The 17785-nt window shown below is 42.6% G+C and overlaps 1 protein-coding gene across 1 annotated transcript in view; it reads right to left on the reverse strand.

Annotated features, from left to right (window-relative positions):
- Window positions 1–10979, reverse strand: part of timm50 (translocase of inner mitochondrial membrane 50 homolog (S. cerevisiae)) — a 31890-nt gene extending 20911 nt beyond the window's left edge. Inside the window, exons 1-3 of the mRNA XM_026329858.2 lie at window positions 10751–10979; window positions 9546–9696; window positions 7728–7759 (exon numbers count right to left, since the gene is read on the reverse strand). Of these exons, the coding sequence (XP_026185643.1) occupies window positions 7728–7759; window positions 9546–9696; window positions 10751–10945 (378 nt within the window). The 5' untranslated portion in view covers window positions 10946–10979. The remainder of the gene's footprint in view (window positions 1–7727; window positions 7760–9545; window positions 9697–10750) is intronic.
- Window positions 10980–17785: the final 6806 nt, after the last annotated feature.

Here is a 17785-nt window from a genome sequence, read left to right on the forward strand (position 1 = left end):
CAAAATAAACTAGTGACAGCCACGCTAAGGCATCGGATTGGTTCTCATCTCTGCCCCTTTACATCTTTCCTGTGGCAGATGGAGAGGTGCTAATAAAAAGGCAATATTGGCAAAATATTGTATGTGCCATAATAAAATATGTGCCTGAAGGTTTGTTTTCCTCCCTTTTAACGTGCTAATTGTAAATTACCAAGCTTGACCAAACTTGCAAACCAAATACTGACATCCAGCTGTCTGTGTGATCCCTGCACATGTTTTTGCAATGATGGTCACTGTAGGATGGCAGAAGCAGCTTTTTGAAAACTTCTCATCAAACAGACAGATGAGTGAAGATGAGCCATTAGAGGAGAGCAGATCCTAACATACGGCAGAGAATGGACGTCAGGGGCAGAGCTCAGCTGCTGCTCGTTGTTTTGTGTGGGTCAGAGAGGCTGGAGGTGTCAAACTGGCCATTAAAAACCCTATTGACACCTCAGTATGACTGTAGGGCTGCCCCTGGGAGAGCAGGAGGAGGACAGGTTCCCACAACCCAAACAGCTTCAGCAAGTGACTAAAATTCCCTTCCCCTGAATCAGTGTAATCAGAGCCACCCAGAGAACTCGTCAGGTAGTGACACAGCAAATCACTAAAACCAAAAACACAAAATGACAACGAAAAAAAAACCAAAACAAAAATCTATTAGCTATGATGCCAACGTGGCTTCTTCTGATCGTTTTGCTTAACGTTCAAACAGGAATAACACAGACAAATCTGAACAACATGGCCACATCGTGAAAACACCAACAGACACAATCAGCCAGATGCAAAGAAAGTTTGGATCAGTTTTCCCTGGCACAGAATTCAGCAGATCATCCCATCAATGATCAATATTTTTGCATTAACTCCTGGTGGGAACAGGCACAGTGGCCAGTTTCTGATTATTTACAGTGGTGTGAAAAAGTGTTAGCCCCCTTCCTCGTTTCTTATTTTTTTTGCATCACATGTCACACTTCAATGTTTCAGATCATCAAACAAATTTAAATATTAGTCAAAGATAACAAGTAAACACATCATGCAGGTTTTAAATGAAGGTTTTTATTATTAAGGGAAAATAAAATCCTGTTAAAACATAACTTAACTGTGGTTTATCACACCTGAGTTCAATTCCTCTAGCCACACACAGGCCTGATTACTGCCCCACCTGTTCACAATCAAGAAATAACAAGGGATAACAAAAATCCCAAACTACATGGCCCTGTTTGAAAAGTGTTTGCCCCCTAAACCTAATAACTGGTCGGGCCACCCTTAGCAACAACAACTGAAATCAAGCGTTTGCGATAACTTGTAATGAGTCTGTTACAGCGCTGTGAAGGAATTTTGGCCCACTCATCTTTGCAGAATTGTTGTAATTCAGTCACACTGGAGGGTTTTCGAGCATGAACTGCCTTTTTAAGGTATTGCCACAGCATCTCAATCGGATTCAGGTCAGGACTTTGACTAGGCCTCTCCAAAGTCTTCATTTTGTTTTTCTTCAGCCATTCAGAGGTGGACTTGCTGGTGCGTTGTCCTGCTTCAGAACCCAAGTTCACTTCAGCTTGAGGTCACGAACAGATGTCCGGACATTCTCCTTCAGGATTTTTTGGTAGACAGCAGAATTAATGGTTCCATTTATCACAGCAAGTCTTCCAGGTCCTGAAGCAGCAAAACAGCCCCAGACCATCACACTACCACCACCATATTTTACTGTTGGTATGATGTCCTTTTTCTGAAATGCAGTGTTACTTTTACGCCAGACGTAATGGGACACACACCTTCCAAAAAGTTCAACTTTTGTCTCATCAGTCCACAGAGTATTTTCCCAAAAGTCTTGGGGATCATCAAGATGTTTTCTGAAAAACCTTTATGTTCTTTTTGCTCAGCCGCAGTTTTCATCTTGGAACTCTGCCATGCAGACCATTTTTGCTCAGTCTCTTTCTTATGGTGGAGTCATGAACAGTGACCTTAACTGAGGCAAGTGAGGCCTGCAGGTCTTTGGATGTTGTTGTGGGGTCTTTTGTGACCTCTTGGATGAGTTGTCGCTGCGCTCTTGGGGTAATTTTGGTCGGCCGGCCGGCCACTGCTGGGAAGGTTCTCCACTGTTCCATGTTTTTGCGATTTGTAGATAATGGCTCTCACTGTGGTTCGCTGCAGTCCCAAAGCTTTAGAGATGGCTTTATAACCTTTTCTGGACTGATAGATCTCAATTACTTTCTTTCTTTTTCTTTGTTTTTGAATTTCTTTGGATCTCGGCATGATGTCTAGCTTTTGAGGATCTTTTGGTCTACTTCACTTTGTCAGGCAGATCCTATTTAAGTGATTTCTTGATTGTGAACAGGTGGGGCAGTAATCAGGCCTGGGTGTGGCTAGAGGAATTGAACTCAGGTGTGATAAACCACAGTTAAGTTATGTTTTAACAGGATTTTGTTTTCCCTTAATAATAAAAACCTTCATTTAAAAACTGCATGATGTGTTTACTTGTGTTATCTTTGACTGTTTAAATTTGTTTAATGATCTGAAACATTGAAGTGTGACAAATATGCAAAGAAATGAGGAAGGGGGCCAACACTTTTTCACATCACTGTAGTTGGAGTTGCTTGTTTTTAACTACACATGGAAAATGGTTTAATGTCTAAAAGTCTGTAGTACAAGAAAAAAAAATCTAAACCCTGCAGGGCACAGGTTTGCAGCATTACAGTCAACGACCGGAGCTGGTTGCAGCACCTGAAAATCATGTGTCCCTTATATGAGGGTTCGACTGTTCATCATAAAATCAGCATGTTCAAAGCTTGCTCTCTCCAGGTTTAGGTTTTCAAACATCTCTCTCACAGCAGCTGACTCTGACTGCAGGTCAGATGAAATAACAGTGATGTCTGCCAAAACCTGTTTCACCTTCTGAACATCTTAATGCCAACAATCCTGCAGGGTCAGATAAGATGACATGACATGTCACCTGTGGCTCAAGCAGTCTGTTCACTGAGCAGCAGATTAATTAATTGTAAAATCAATCAGTCGCACATTTCACTTATTTGTGAAATACACAAATTGTGGGAAAGTGAATTTCAAGGTACGAAATGAAATAATGAAACCATTAAAAACCTAAGTCTGTTGCATGAGAAGGTTTCATGGCTGTGCTGAGACTTTAGTGACTGTAACGCCTTGGAAATAGGAGAGACGTGTGTCCTAGTTTCCCATAGCTCCACCTCACAGGCTCCTGACAATAAGTCGCGAAGCTGATGAGCTGCATCCTTTGAAAGGTCTCACCACTAATAGCTGGGCCATGTGATGTGGGGCCAGTGTAGGAAGGTGGGAGAAGTGTGCCTCAGCTTTGAAGTGATTCATTCTGCCTGTTGGCCAGACAGGATACAGCCACAGGTTTATAATGTGTGCCAATGAGAAGGAAAGGTCTTTACAATCCAGGATGGAGGAGAGTGCGGGGTCTGGTTCCCGCATACTCACAAAACCTCAGAGGAAAACACCCAACAACTCACACTACTGAGTTTACAACCCTCACTCCGGCCTAAAATTCATCTCTAAATAGTCACTTACGTTACTACTACACACTGCTGCAAACACTGCAGACAAAATCTGCTCTACCTCTACCTGAAACTTTTATCAGTAAATTTCTTCCTGCAGCAGCTGCAAACTGTGGACTCTCACCTGTGGGTCACCAGCAGGCTGAATTTGGCAGAGTTCACATTAAAGATTACTTTCATGATCTGTTTCTGATTTGTGATGAAGAGATTGGTCATGTTATCCAACAATAACAACAAGAAGCACACGGGGGACCAGGAGGACACCATTGGATAGTTTGTCACCTTTTTATTGAAAATATTCTTCAAAAGATTTATTTGCTGCCAACTCACCACATAAAGAAGACGCATGGCTGACCGACAGAATATTGTTGGCCGTTTGTAGAAAATGCAGCAAGTCATTTTATCCACTAAAACAGTTTCTGAGGAACTGATCTTCTGATAAACCAGTAATGAGAATAAATGTAAATGACTGTAAACTGCTGTAAACAGCAGGGAGTGGATGCAACCAGCTCTGACTTTCCATTGTGACAATCTAATATTTAATCGGTGGTGGAGGAACTTTATCACCAAAGCAGAGTGTGGACCACACACACAGCGGTAAAGGGTTTCCATTGAAGTAAACTAAATGTCCCAGACACCACATGTCACAGTCCTGTTCACCACTGTCCACTGAGGACAAAACAGTCTCAGGACAAGGAGGCGAGATAAGTGTGCCATCTGAAGGCTGTGACGAGCGGCACAAGGCAAACATCACGCTGACACAAGTGTGGTGTCTGACGGGGCTGGACACTCTGATGTGCAGGAGAGAAAATTGTGCTCTTTGAAGGAAGCAATCCTCTGTGCTATTAGTGTGTGAAGCTCATCACACATCACAGCCGCTTACAATAAAGAAGAAAGAGAGACAAAACAGCTGGTCAGGGATAGAAGGTTGTTTTTCACAATCCTCTCAGTGAATTTACTGGCCAATCAGACTTCCATCCTTCGTTAGCTGCTTCACATAAAAAAAGAATTTAGACTTTATCAGTTTGTATTAATTAATATCGTAAATAATCACAGGGTGAATGAAGATGTCACAGTCCTGATCCTTAAGTCCTTAAAATGCAGTGAATTTCCCACAGACCTCCTCCACAAGGACTCTTTTTCAGCTGTCTCCCTGTAACAGACTGGCTCAGAAATAAACTGTAGTTTTTGACAATGCAAATTAGGTCTTTTGTCTTTTTGCTGTTATAAAACACCAAAATAAATTCCCCCTAGACGACCTCAAAGTCACAGCGACAAAGGCCACTTAGCAGGAAGGTGTCCTGAGACGTTTGACTCTCTGTGACCAAAAAAAGGACCCTAATGTGAGAGAAGTGTGCCCTTTGAAGTGGTCTGCCTTCCCAGACCAACACCTCCAACAGCTGATGCTCACCTGAGTTCACCAGGTCTCACAGCTTTGCTCAGTTTTCAGACCAAAACTTTCACACTGACATTCTCCACATTCAGCGTCTCTCCTGCAGTTCAGCTGTCAAACTACATCAAATCCTAAACCGGTGTGAACCCCATCTGCAGAGACACAGGCGCTGCAGAAAGTATTTTCACCTCTTCGCTTTCTGCATGTCGAACTTAGCCGTAAACTACAAGTCTGCAAAATGTGCAGGACGTAAAGGTGGTGTATACTTTTCTACACTATCTACTGCAAACTACTGCAAAAAAATAAAAACATTACTGCAAATGGAAGAGCTGACAAACAGCAGAAAATTCTGAGAACATTCACACAACAGTAATGCAACGTTTCATTTTGTTGACTTATGAACTTACATTAAGTTGTGCTTTAGAAACACGAGGGTTGTCCTGCTGATGTTTGTTCTGCCAAGTGCAGATTGTGACAAACTGTCACATCAGTTTTTCTACTACTAGATAGAAAGCTGTTATCACTCTCATATTACAGCTCCTCTATTAAAAGACAGGGCCATGTCAGGATTATATGCTGTCAATATTTCTGATGCTAATAAACAGCCTTTTAGATCTATAGATGATATCTTTGAGCTTATGTGTACTGAACAAACTTCAATGGTCAAAAACAAAGTGACTGTTCTGTTGTCTGAAGATTCTCAGTCGTCCAGGGGAGGTTATCTAGTGGTTCAGTCATGGCAACTGGACTTTCAGTTCTTTAAGGCTGAAACGTTTCGCCACCCATCCAAGTGGCTTCATCAGTCTGAGAAAGGATGGACTGGAACCTCCAAATTTATTTCCTAGGTTAGTTTCACTCCACCCTTAGTCCAATAGGCTCACTAAGTGAGCTAAGCAAATCAGGTGAGAGTCATTAGACCCATGGCCCTGAGTTGGTTTCACTTCACACCTAGTCTGAATAGGCTCATTAAGTGAACAAAGGGGTGAGCTCAGGTGAGGGTCGTTAGGATCTAATGGTGGACTACTTCTGATTCCCCAACTGTCTGCAGTATGTCCTTCCTGAGAAACATTGGATTTGTTCCTTAATTTGCTGGGAACAGATGAAAGGGCAGCCTGGTATATTGAAGATAGATTATGTCTGAGTCCTCCTGTTGAGTAGTTGTTTGGTTTCTCCAATGTAGAGTTCTGCGCATTCTTCCTTACACTGGACGGCATATACTACATTGGTCCTCTTTTGTTTTGGTGTCCGGTCTTTAGGGTGAACCAGTCTCTGTCTCAGTGTGTTGGTGGGTTTGAAGTGGACCGGTATCTGATGTTTCCCAAAAATCCGTTTAAGCCTCTCAGGAACCCCTGCTACATAGGGATTGACCAGGTTCTTACTCTGTGGATCTTGAGGCTCAGTTGTATCTCGTTTTTCTGCTTGATGTGGATGTTCCCTTGTTGAAAGCCCACTTGGGGTAGCCACAGGTTTTGAGGGCTGTCTTCAAGTGAGTGTCCTCCGTTCTCTTGGCCTCCCTAGAGGTAGGGATGTTATTAGCTCTGTGGCGTAAAGTCCTGATGACTCCCAGTTTGTGTTGCAGTGGGTGATGGGAGTCAAAAAGAAGGTATTGGTCTGTGTGTGTGTGGGTTTCCTGTATACTTCTATCTCTAGTTTCCCATCAGACCCGATGACGAACTCACAGTCCAAAAAGGCTAGCCTGTTCTCTGGTGTCCTCTGTTGAATTTGATGCTTGCGTCTACTGTTCTGTTCTGATCAGACTCTTCTGTTGTGAATGTACAAACATACAATGCTCTACTCAGCAAAAGTCACACACTTGGCTTCTAAACCCACAGTACCTACTTAAATAAATAAATGTGTTCATTAATAAATTACAAAACACAGGAAAAGCTTCCACAGCAAACAAGAAGTCCCTTTTTAGGCCCTTTTTCTACAGGCTGTGAGATTATTGGGTTGTTCTTAGCTATGTATTTTGTTCCTGGCACCTGGTTCTGTTTTCTGAACCAGTTAGAAGAACTAAGGGTCTACCTGGTTCTTAGGTTGGCCTTTGTGCAGGTTAAATAATACCACCAACATGTGGTCTAACCAGCTCAAATTTGACATCTTTAAAATGATATATCTACCTGACTGTGCAGTAACACTTTGGCTGACATTTGGATCACAGGCTGTTGCTTTAATCAGCTGTGGGATATGAGCGTGGGCAACTGTAAGTAACGGTTATTAGGGTGTGGAGGTGAGATTACTGGTCTGTTTGATGTTCCTGACTTTCCCAAAGTCACGCCTCCGACGAACATGACATCTCAGCTACCCGTTGAGTGTGCCGCCCAGTCACATCAGCCCTCGTATCTCAGAGTGAACAAAGGGTGCAAGGAGATGAGATAAGTGTGCTCATTTCCTTTCCATACTGACACGCCTGACAGGGAGGATGAAGAGTGAGAAGCCCTCCTGTGCACATTCACACCTCTGTGAGACAGACACAGGTCACAGCAAGCTGTGAAGTGTGCCCTTTACAGCACAACATACAGCAGGAAGAGGATCTCCTGTCTGCAGCGTGAACACAGCACCAGCACACATCAAAAGGAGGCTGAAATTCACAGCACAGCGTTGAAGTGAGCTGACACAAATGACTCGATCAGTTCAACTTAATGCACGAGAATCTCCCACTGGCGCCTGAACAGACAAGTAAAGGTGTTGAAATGTCCTAACACACAGCCACTGACTACTACTGTTGTTCATGTGTGCAGGCTCACACCAGGAGGAATTTGGTGTGTGAAGGAAAAACATACCTTGGTGCCTTGTTCGTCCACCGAATTGCTGCCTAAAAAAAGAGACAAGAAAAGACCAGTTTATCACATGTGGAGGAATGACAACAGTGAGATGCTTCCACATGGCCCAAAGATAAACATCCTCAAATGTCAGAACAACTTGTGACAGTCAACAGTTATTATTTCTCAGCAGAGATCTGAAGGGTAGGTCTGCTGTGATCCTGTGTGATCTAATTCAGCAGTTTGCCAACCAAAATAAAGACATTAGTTCATGGATTGATAATTCAAACAGGTAAAAATAAATCTGCTGTTTGTTTACTAGATCCAGATTGTCAAATATGAGGATTTGCTGTTTTCTGATCTACATCATTGAAAACTGAAAATTTTTGGGTTCACACCTGAAGATATAGACATTTTTAATTACTCTATTAATCTAAATAACAGATTACTATTTATCTGTTGACAGTTATTGAAAATAAAGATCAGCTTCAGTTTAAGTGAAGATACAAAATATCTAGTCAAAATTAAAAGATATTTTTCTTTACCTACTACGAGAGAAAAAACATGAGCAGTATTTGACAAGCCTAAGTGATGGGAAGTGGAAACATTTGCTCAGTGCAGGTTATATTCCTGAATCTCCAGAATATCTCCAATATGACTCCACACGGATAATAAAATCCCAAATAAAGTAAATTCCAATTTAGTATTCCAACTGAACAGAAATATTCCATGACACGGACGAGATGACAAACAAGGCGGGAGACAATAAGATATGAAAGATGGTAAATCTCCGAATCATCCAAATGATGAAAGAAGCTGTATATCCATCTTCAGCTCCTCAGCTGCTCCTCTGCTGACTGAACAGCGTTGTCACTTTCTGTTTCTCCATTAACTCCAGAAATCCCCAAGACAAACAGAAAATAAAAGGTGCAAGGCAGGGAACGCCAACTGTGACTTTATTCCGGCAGTGAAAACAAGAACTTCCAGGCCACTGAAGAGCAGCAGCTGAAACAGGCGGTTCACTCAGTCCCTGTGGGTCTGATGGGATCTCGGGCTTCTGACCGTCCTTGACTGACTGCTGCAGAATGCCAACACTAACACTGATGCCTCACTGTTTCTGACTGAGATAAGCCGTTTATCTTGTCTGATGCTAAAAACCTCAGACACTCTCAGGAAGCTGAGATCTAAATGTCGATGTGTTTCTCTTCTCTTCCTTGTCTTGTGAACTGTTTCTGCTGCCACTGGCTGGAAACCACACCAAGAGCTTCAAACTGACAGACTGATTCTGACTCACAGCTGAAACATGTATTTTCTGCCTTCATCATCCTCAGCCTCACTCTAATCTGAGGACAGGTTGCTCATCTCTGACTGACAGCTGTTAGCTCTGCCCACGTGGGGGCTGTCCCTCTAAAGAGGAAGTGGAGGGGGATAAACCAATCACACCTCACACGCAGAGCAGAGGGCGGGGAGGACGCCCAGCCGAATACCAAATGACAATGTCATTCAGCCAAAGGAGGGCAGCAACAGGTTTCTCAGCTAATGATCAATTTCAGGATTATTCTCAACTGCAGTTGAAGGTGCCATCAACACACAGTTCAAACTCACAGATATTCAGTTTATTATCACATCACAAATCCTCACACAAGAAAATGAGCAACTACAGAATATCTGTTCTTACAAAAATGACAACAAATAACCAGTTATCAGTTTTACCTTAAATGTGTACATTTGGTTTTTGTGTGTAGACATCTGTGTGGTAAGCTGTATGAGTGCTGCTATACACTCTCCCTGCAGATTTAAAGGACAAAGACTCTGTCAGAGTCACAGAGCCACACTCACCGAATATGTAGACAATGCCGACGGCCCCGCCGAGCCCCATGAGTCCCGCCAGCCGGAGCACCATCTTCTTAGCGTAGGTGGTATTCTCCTTCTGCTTCTTGTCCTCTGCCTGTTCCCGCTCGCCTCCCCCACCCTCAGGAGGAGGCTGACCCTGGACAAAAGCACAAATGCACGTTTCAGTTTGACCTTCACTGACGTTACGAAAAAACAGGGAATAACTTTCTCATCGTTCACACACACATTCTGCAAAATATCAAAACATTTGTTTATCTTCGCCCATTTGTGGCTAAAAATATGAAGTTCAATGTTTTTTATTTATTTGCAGAGCAACAAACTGTTCTCCACCTCATTTAAAAACCAGTTTCATCTCCTGATGTTTATGGATAACCCTGATGTCAAAGCTGGACTCATCACATCTGTTTGTGACCACAGGTCAGGAATATAATCTCCATCAACATATGACACCCTGAGCAGTTTGAGTTTCAGCTGAGGGATTTCATTATTCATATTATTATTTCATGAGTCATTACCAACAGTCCTTAACAGGTTTGTGGCATCACGTTGTTTGGTCGAATCACGGGGTCCACTGGAGGGGGAGCGGGGACGGGGTGACCTTCACACCAAACACACTTTGGGTGTTTATCCAAAGAGAGGTCAAACAAATTCACGGACAAGAACAGTTTGTGTTTTCTGTGACAATAACAGCTAACGCCATGCTAACAGTATGCTAACGCACCGCTAAGTGCCACAGCTGGCCGCAGTAATGCAACACACACAAATGATCGGGCCATGTGCTGGACGTGTACCGGCTTCGCTCAGGTAACGCCAGTTAAACTATTCCGACAAGTGTTGCAGACACAGACCATTTGCCAGTCCCAGAAACCGCATGCTAACGTTAGCCGGTTAGCTACCTTGGTGCCATTCATTCATTCAGCGCGGTCCCACGCGGGACTGTGGAGCGGAAGTCTAACATCTGTCTGAGCTCAGCAGGACCCCAACCGGGTCTACCAGTCCCGTTTGTCAGACAAACGAAGACGCAACTCAGCCTAAGCTAAGTTGCAGCGATTTGTTTAGCAGGGGCAGCTCGTGCGAGCGGGGTTTGTCGGTTGGCCCTCGCTAGCTAAGTGTGTCCGCGCTTCCCGCCAACGTCGCAGACTGTGGATGGGGTAGAAATCGAGCGCACCCACGCAGGCTCGCCGCCTCACCTGACACTGCTGCTGGAGGATGGCCTGAGCCAGCCCGCCCGTCGCAGGCACCGTCCCGGACGGAGGCTTGTCCGTGCAGAGGGTCCGTACAATGTGCACCGTGACCGGTAAGGAGGCCCCCGCCGCCCCGCTCCGAAGCCGCAGGAGGCCGCAGCTCGCCCGCATACACATGGGGAGCACAGCCGCAGCGGACATCTTGGAGAGACGCTGAAGCTGCCGGTGAACGTAGGTGACGTCAAAAGGGCGAATCCCCCGATTGGCTGGGCCACTTTGATTGACAACCAGAAGGCGTGCTCACAGCGCTAGGAGGCCACGTGGTGCCGGAGTGCGGCGGGACTTAGAGAGTTCGGTCCAATCAGAAGGAAGAGCGAGTCTGACCTTCGATTGCAACACAAAACTGCCATGATCGTTGATGGCAAAATGCCCAAAGCCTGGTTAGTTTAGGTCTGTTAAACGGTGATCAAGGCCAAGCTGGTCCCAAACATAAACATTAATACAAGACACAAACACAACATATAAAAAGATGCATTACAAAGTACAGCAGTACAGATAGATTTAATATGTGATCGACCAGAGTTGGATTCATTGGCCCTGGATGTTAGACGAAATTTGACTTTCAGTGGAACAGCCAAGACCAATTTTAGATGCATATTGATACAGAGCTAAGACCAATAGTCCAGGTGTTTGTGGGAGTGCAAAGAATGAATACTGGATTCATAATGTCAAGCCTTTAATTACTGACACGTTTATTTCAGCACCATAGGTATGTACATTACTCTGAAGCTCTTTATGCTTTTTAATAGTTTTGTTGTTGGTGGTGTTTTTTGTTTGTTTTGTTGTTGTTTTTATGCCATTCTATTTTCCTATAACCTTCTTCCAAATTCTTATGGGTGTCACCTGGCACAAATTGTGAACACACATCATATGCCATATGTGAAAAGCTCATGTAATATATGCAGAACTTCACTGAGCACAAAGCTTAAATAGTTTATTAAAACAATTTAAATGTGTTTACAGCAAACGCTTGACTGAGCTGTGGTAGTTTATTCTGATCAGTTATGTCAGTGTTATTGTCCAGAGTTTAACTCTAAGCAGCAGGACCAAGTGAGATGTTTATATTCATGAAATGATGTCAGATGATCCTATGTGGCACTAGTTGTGGCCCTTTGGAGTGTTTATTTTATTTCAAATCAAGTATCCTTAATTTTACCACTATAACAATAATAATCAACAATACAACATATTGTACATTTCAGAATACGCAAATATTTACGTGACCACCAGAGGGCAGTATACACACATCAATATAACTTCACCTGTACTGTTTTTGACACTTTACTCTGTTGTAGTTGAGAGCTGCAAATATTGATTTTTATATTGATTAACTAAAAGCAGGAAACAACACAGTGAATCCAAACAATCAAAGAATAGGTCAATTATCATGATACCAGGACATGAATATGAAAATTAATTTCTCATCAACTCCTCTAAACGTGATTGACTGACACTGTATTTGTCTAACATACTATTGGTAGGTTTAATGCACACCCCTTTGAAGGAATGAACAGTTCAGCTGTGCATTTGGCCAGATAAAGCAGCAGATTGCACATATCTCCATCACAATCACAATGTAACACGTCATTAATATTTTCTGACTCATTTGACTTTGTACCAGAATTTATCCAGACGTCAAAGAAAAGTATACGCTGAAACACAGTGTGAAATAATATTAAAATTACCCTGTTTTTTGTGATTTTGAGTTGTCACTCTACAGATTACTGAAATGATAGATTTACATCATTCTCTTTCATTACTATTAATCACAGGAGAACCCACAGCCAACACCTTTCTTTTGATGAGTACTCTTGCCACTCCAACCTCCCATCCTGTTTTCTCTTAAGTGTAGCTTCGAAGTAGAATTTGCCAGAGGAAACCCCTTATTTCCCAGGACAAGGTGAAGAGACTCAAATCTTGCAGGGTTGTCGGGGACTTTCCTCTTTGTGACTCCATCACTTGCTTGTTTCCCCTGTGAGCACAAGGGTTGGTTCTGGATTTTCCCAAGCTCATTGTCAAACACATTCTCTGCTTGGGTGTCCATTGCTACCTCATCTGTCTGCTCTTTATCTACCAGGTTGACTTCTTTGATAATGTGCGCTACCCCACTCCTCACGCTCCCTACTTGGAGGAGACTTAGGACTGAGGCTGTAATGCAGTGTTTTGAGTTTGAAGTGGAGGTGATGTGTGGTAGTCCCTCTCAGGATCTTGAAGTCATCCTTCCAGTTCAGTAATGGTCTGATGGTTCTGGGTGATCTCCAGGTACAGCTGAGTAAGAAGAGCTTCAGCATTCTGCTCTGCTGTCTTCTGCTTCTCCTCCAGCAGCTCAGACAGCTTCACCTTCCTGGTCTCAAACGAGGCCACAAGAGCAGCAAAGGTTCAGACAGTTTCTCCTTTTGTTCTCTCCACTTTGCTTGACTTTGCTCGATTGAGGTTTGAATTCTCTAAGCCATGATGGACTTTTCAGAGTGTGGCTGACTTGGCACAGAGCTCTGGTCTTTCATGCAGAAAAACTCGATCACCTTGTTGTGTTTCTTGTTTCTGGGGGCACTGTTGTCCTCATCTACAGCTCTGGTTTGTTTGAAAAGCTCCAACATGTCTCTGAATGCTGTGTTGACTCACAGCCCTGGGGTGCTTGGGGAAATCCCGTTGCACAGTGGACACTGGCTGGAGTCACCAAGGGCCCAGTTGTCCAGGGAGTGGAGCCAGGTTCACTGAAGACATCCAGAGGGACTGAGCCTGTTCAGGCTGTTCAGATAGATAGAGACTTCTTGTCTGAGGCCATATCTGGAGAAACCAAAGGAAAGAGAGCTCTTTACAGCAGATTTTCTGTTTTCTGGAAAAAATTGAAACATTTAAATTGGTAGCTTTCTCCAAAACTACAAAATGATAACAAACACTTGTTTATGTGCACCAACTGCAGAAAAAAAACATTTAGTTGTTCATACTGCATGGTGCTGATTTTCTAACTCCCACTTGTTTTTGTTGTGTCAAAGACCCATCTGTCTCTGTCTACCGTAGTGCCAGTTCAGCTCAGATAACCAATGAAAACTGCAGACTCATATAAAGGCAAAGCAGAAAACATGGACTGGATTTCAATAATAAAATGCGTTTAATTTATAGAAGTCTGAAAGTCAGTCTGCAGATCATCTTTAACACATCTTAATAAAACAACCAGATATTAACAATTAAATAATGTAAATATAAATATCTCTAAATATAAATCTCACCTGGTGCTGACAGCACAGTGGAGACTTTTTAGGTAAGTGGGAACATTTTTGGAAAGTGCTGACACTGTTTGACATTTGCAGCAGTTTGGAGACATTTATGACCAGAGACAACTTGGACGGATGGTGATGCTGTTTCCTGGGTCAGAGAATCCACTTCCTGTTGCTAACATGTTAGCAGTAAACTATCCCCTCTTTCTTCTAACACGTACAGGTCATTCACAGATTCACAGCTCCAGTCTGACCCATCATGGACTGAGCTTCGCTTCTCTCCTCTCCTCTCCTCTCCTCTCCTCACCTCTCCTCTCCTCTCCCCTCCTTCTTTTCTCTCTTCTCTATCCTCTGACCAGCGATGACATGTTTAGCCGCATGTCGTCGTTCCGTCGCTGGCTGTTTAGGTGGTGTCCAGCAAACGATGTGGGCTTCATAGACAATTGGGCCACTTTCTGGGTAAAACCCGGTCTGATAGCGAGAGACGGCATCCATCCCACTTTGAATGGTGCAGCTCTCATCTCTAGAAATCTGGCCGAGTTTATTCAATTCAATTCAATTCAATTCAATTTTATTTGTATAGCGCCAAATCACAATACAAATCATCTCAAGGCACTTTACAAAAACTAAAACTAAAAAACCAACAAATCCCTTATGAGCAAGCACTTGGCGACAGTGGAGAGGAAAAACTCCCTTTAATGGGAGAAAAAACCTCCAGCAGAACCGGGCTCAGTTTGGGCGGCCATCTGCGTCGACCGGTTGGGGTGAGTGGATAGAGCAGAGAGAAAAGAACAGCAACAATAAACAACAAATAGACACTGCAGGTTGGTGGGGACAGTAACTGCACATCAGTGATATACAGCTCCAGGACCTATTAGCCAACCTAAAGCCTGACAATCCAGGGTGGGGACCGGGATGCAGAGACTCAGTCTAAAACGCCTCTTTGCAGTTTCCTTAGAGCCGTCGCCCCCCTCAAACCACATAGAGACTGTGTCTGCCCCTCGAACATATAAATCAAATAAATCAGAAGTTAACAGAAGAGGAGTTATTCATAAAAACTTAATAAAAATTAAGACCACTCCTCTTATTGAACAGAAAAACAGAACTGTCAAATGTGGATTATTAAATATCAGGTCTCTTTCATCTAAATCTCTGTTAGTAAATGATTTGATAACTGATCACCAAATTGACCTACTTTATCTTACTGAAACCTGGTTACAGCAGGATGAATATGTCAGTCTGAATGAATCAACCCCCCTCAGTCATAAAAATTATCATGTTCCTCGAAGCACAGGTCGAGGTGGAGGAGTAGCTGCAATCTTCCACTCAAACTTATTATTAAACTTTCATCCTCAGAACAGTTATAACTCATTTGAGAGCCTCACTCTGAGTCTCTCGCATCCAAACTGGAAAACACAAAAACCAGTTCTACTTGTCATTGTGTACCGTCCACCTGTCCCTTACTCAGAGTTTTTAACTGAATTCCCTGACTTCCTGTCTGATCTAGTGCTTAGATCAGATAAAGTCATTATAGTGGGAGATTTTAACATTCATGTAGATGTTGAAAATAACAGCCTCAGCATTGCATTTAACTCTATATTAGATTCAATTGGTTTCATTCAAAATGTTAATAAACCCACCCACTGTTTCAATCACACCCTTGATCTTGTTCTGACCTTTGGCATCGACATTGAACATTTAATAGTTTATCCTCAAAATCCTATTTTGTCAGATCATTCTTTAATAACATTTGATTTTAAGATGATGGATCATGCAGAGTTTGGAAGAAAATTCCACTACAGCAGATGTTTATCTGACAACGCTGTTAATAAATTTAAGAAAATTATTCCATCTTTATTTACATCTATGCCATGTGCCAACACAGTGGAGGGCAGCTGCCTCAATCCCACTCCCTATCAAATTGATCATATTGTAGACTGTGCTGTAGCCTCACTGCGTAAAACGCTTGATACTGTGGCCCCTCTGAAAAAGAAGTTTTACAAATAAAATCACAACTATTAGAGATAAAATAGAGATTATTAGAGACTATTAGAGATAAAACAGATGCTTCCTATACCTGCAATAAATTAATCTTCTACTACAGTAGCTCTTGAGTCATCTGTTGGACTTCAGTTATGTTTAGACTGCTTCTCTCCCATAGATCTCTCTGAATTTACATCAGTAGTTGCTTCATCGAAATCATCAACGTGTCTCTTAGACCCCATCCCGACTAGACTGCTTAAAGGCACCCTGCCATTAATTAACTCATCTTTATTAGACTTGGTAAATTTATCTCTAGTATCAGGCTACGTACCACAGGCTGCAAACTTAAGACTGCAGTAATCAAACCCTTACTCAAAAAGCCTAGTCTTGATCCAGGAGTCTTGGCTAATTATAGACCAATATCCAACCTACCATTTAGTTCTAAAATCCTAGAAAAAGTTGTTGCTAAGCAGCTATCAGACCACTTACACAGGAATGAACTATTTGAAGATTTTCAATCAGGATTTAGAGCACATCATAGTACAGAAACAGCACTGTTAAAAGTCACCAACAATCTTCTCTTAGCCTCAGATAATGGACTTGTTTCTATACTTGTCCTCCTAGACCTTAGTGCTGCATTCGACACTATTGACCACAACATTTTATTACAGAGGCTGGAGCATGTGACTGGTATCAGAGGAACAGTGTTAAAATGGTTCCAATCCTATTTATCGGACAGATTCCGGTTTGTTCATGTCCATGATGAACCTTCCACATGCACAAAAGTTAGTTATGAGTTCCACAAGGCTCTGTGCTAGGACCGATTCTGTTCACCCTGTATATGCTTCCTTTAGGCTATGTCTTTAGGAAGCACTCTATTAATTACCACTGCTATGCAGATGACACTCAGTTGTATCTGTCCATTAAACCTGTTAACACAAACCAGTTAACCAGACTTCAAGCGTGTCTAACTGACATACAGGCCTGGATGACCAGTAACTTTCTACTTTTAAATTCAGAGAAAACAGAAGTTATTGTATTTGGGTCTAAAAACCTCAGAAATAACTTTTCTAAAATTATAGCTACTTTAGATGGCATAGTCCTGGCCTCCAGCACTACTGTGAAAAACCTTGGAGTTATTTTTGACCAGGACATGTCCTTTAACTCACACATAAAACAAATCTCTAGAACTGCCTTCTTTCACTTGTGCAACATTGCCAAAATTAGGAACATCCTGTCTCAAAATGATGCAGAAAAACTAGTCCATGCATTTGTTACCTCAAGGCTAGATTACTGTAACTCATGTATATTCCACCATTGAATGTCACTAACCTTGTGCTCTCTCTCTCCCCTAGTTTGTGCTCTCTCCCTCTCTCTCTGTTCTCTCTGTACCTTCTTCTGCAGGTGTCCCTGGTCCTGGAGCTGTATATCACTGATGTGCAGTTACTGTCCCCACCAACCTGCAGTGTCTATTTGTTGTTTATTGTTGCTGTTCTTTTCTTTCTGCTCTATCCACTCACCCCAACCGGTCGAGGCAGATGGCCGCCCTAACTGAGCCTGGTTTCTGCTGGAGGTTTTTTCTTCCGTTAAAGGGAGTTTTTCCTCTCCACTGTCGCCAAGTGCTTGCTCATAAGGGATTTGTTGAGTTTTTAGTTTTTAGTTTTTGTAAAGTGCCTTGAGATAATTTGTATTGTGATTTGGCGCTATACAAATAAAATTGAATTGAACTGAATTTATGAAAGGACATTTTTGGAAAGGGAGAAACATTTAGGAGAGTTAA

Source organism: Mastacembelus armatus, chromosome 13, assembly GCF_900324485.2.
Source record: "Mastacembelus armatus chromosome 13, fMasArm1.2, whole genome shotgun sequence".
Taxonomy (NCBI): domain Eukaryota; kingdom Metazoa; phylum Chordata; class Actinopteri; order Synbranchiformes; family Mastacembelidae; genus Mastacembelus; species Mastacembelus armatus.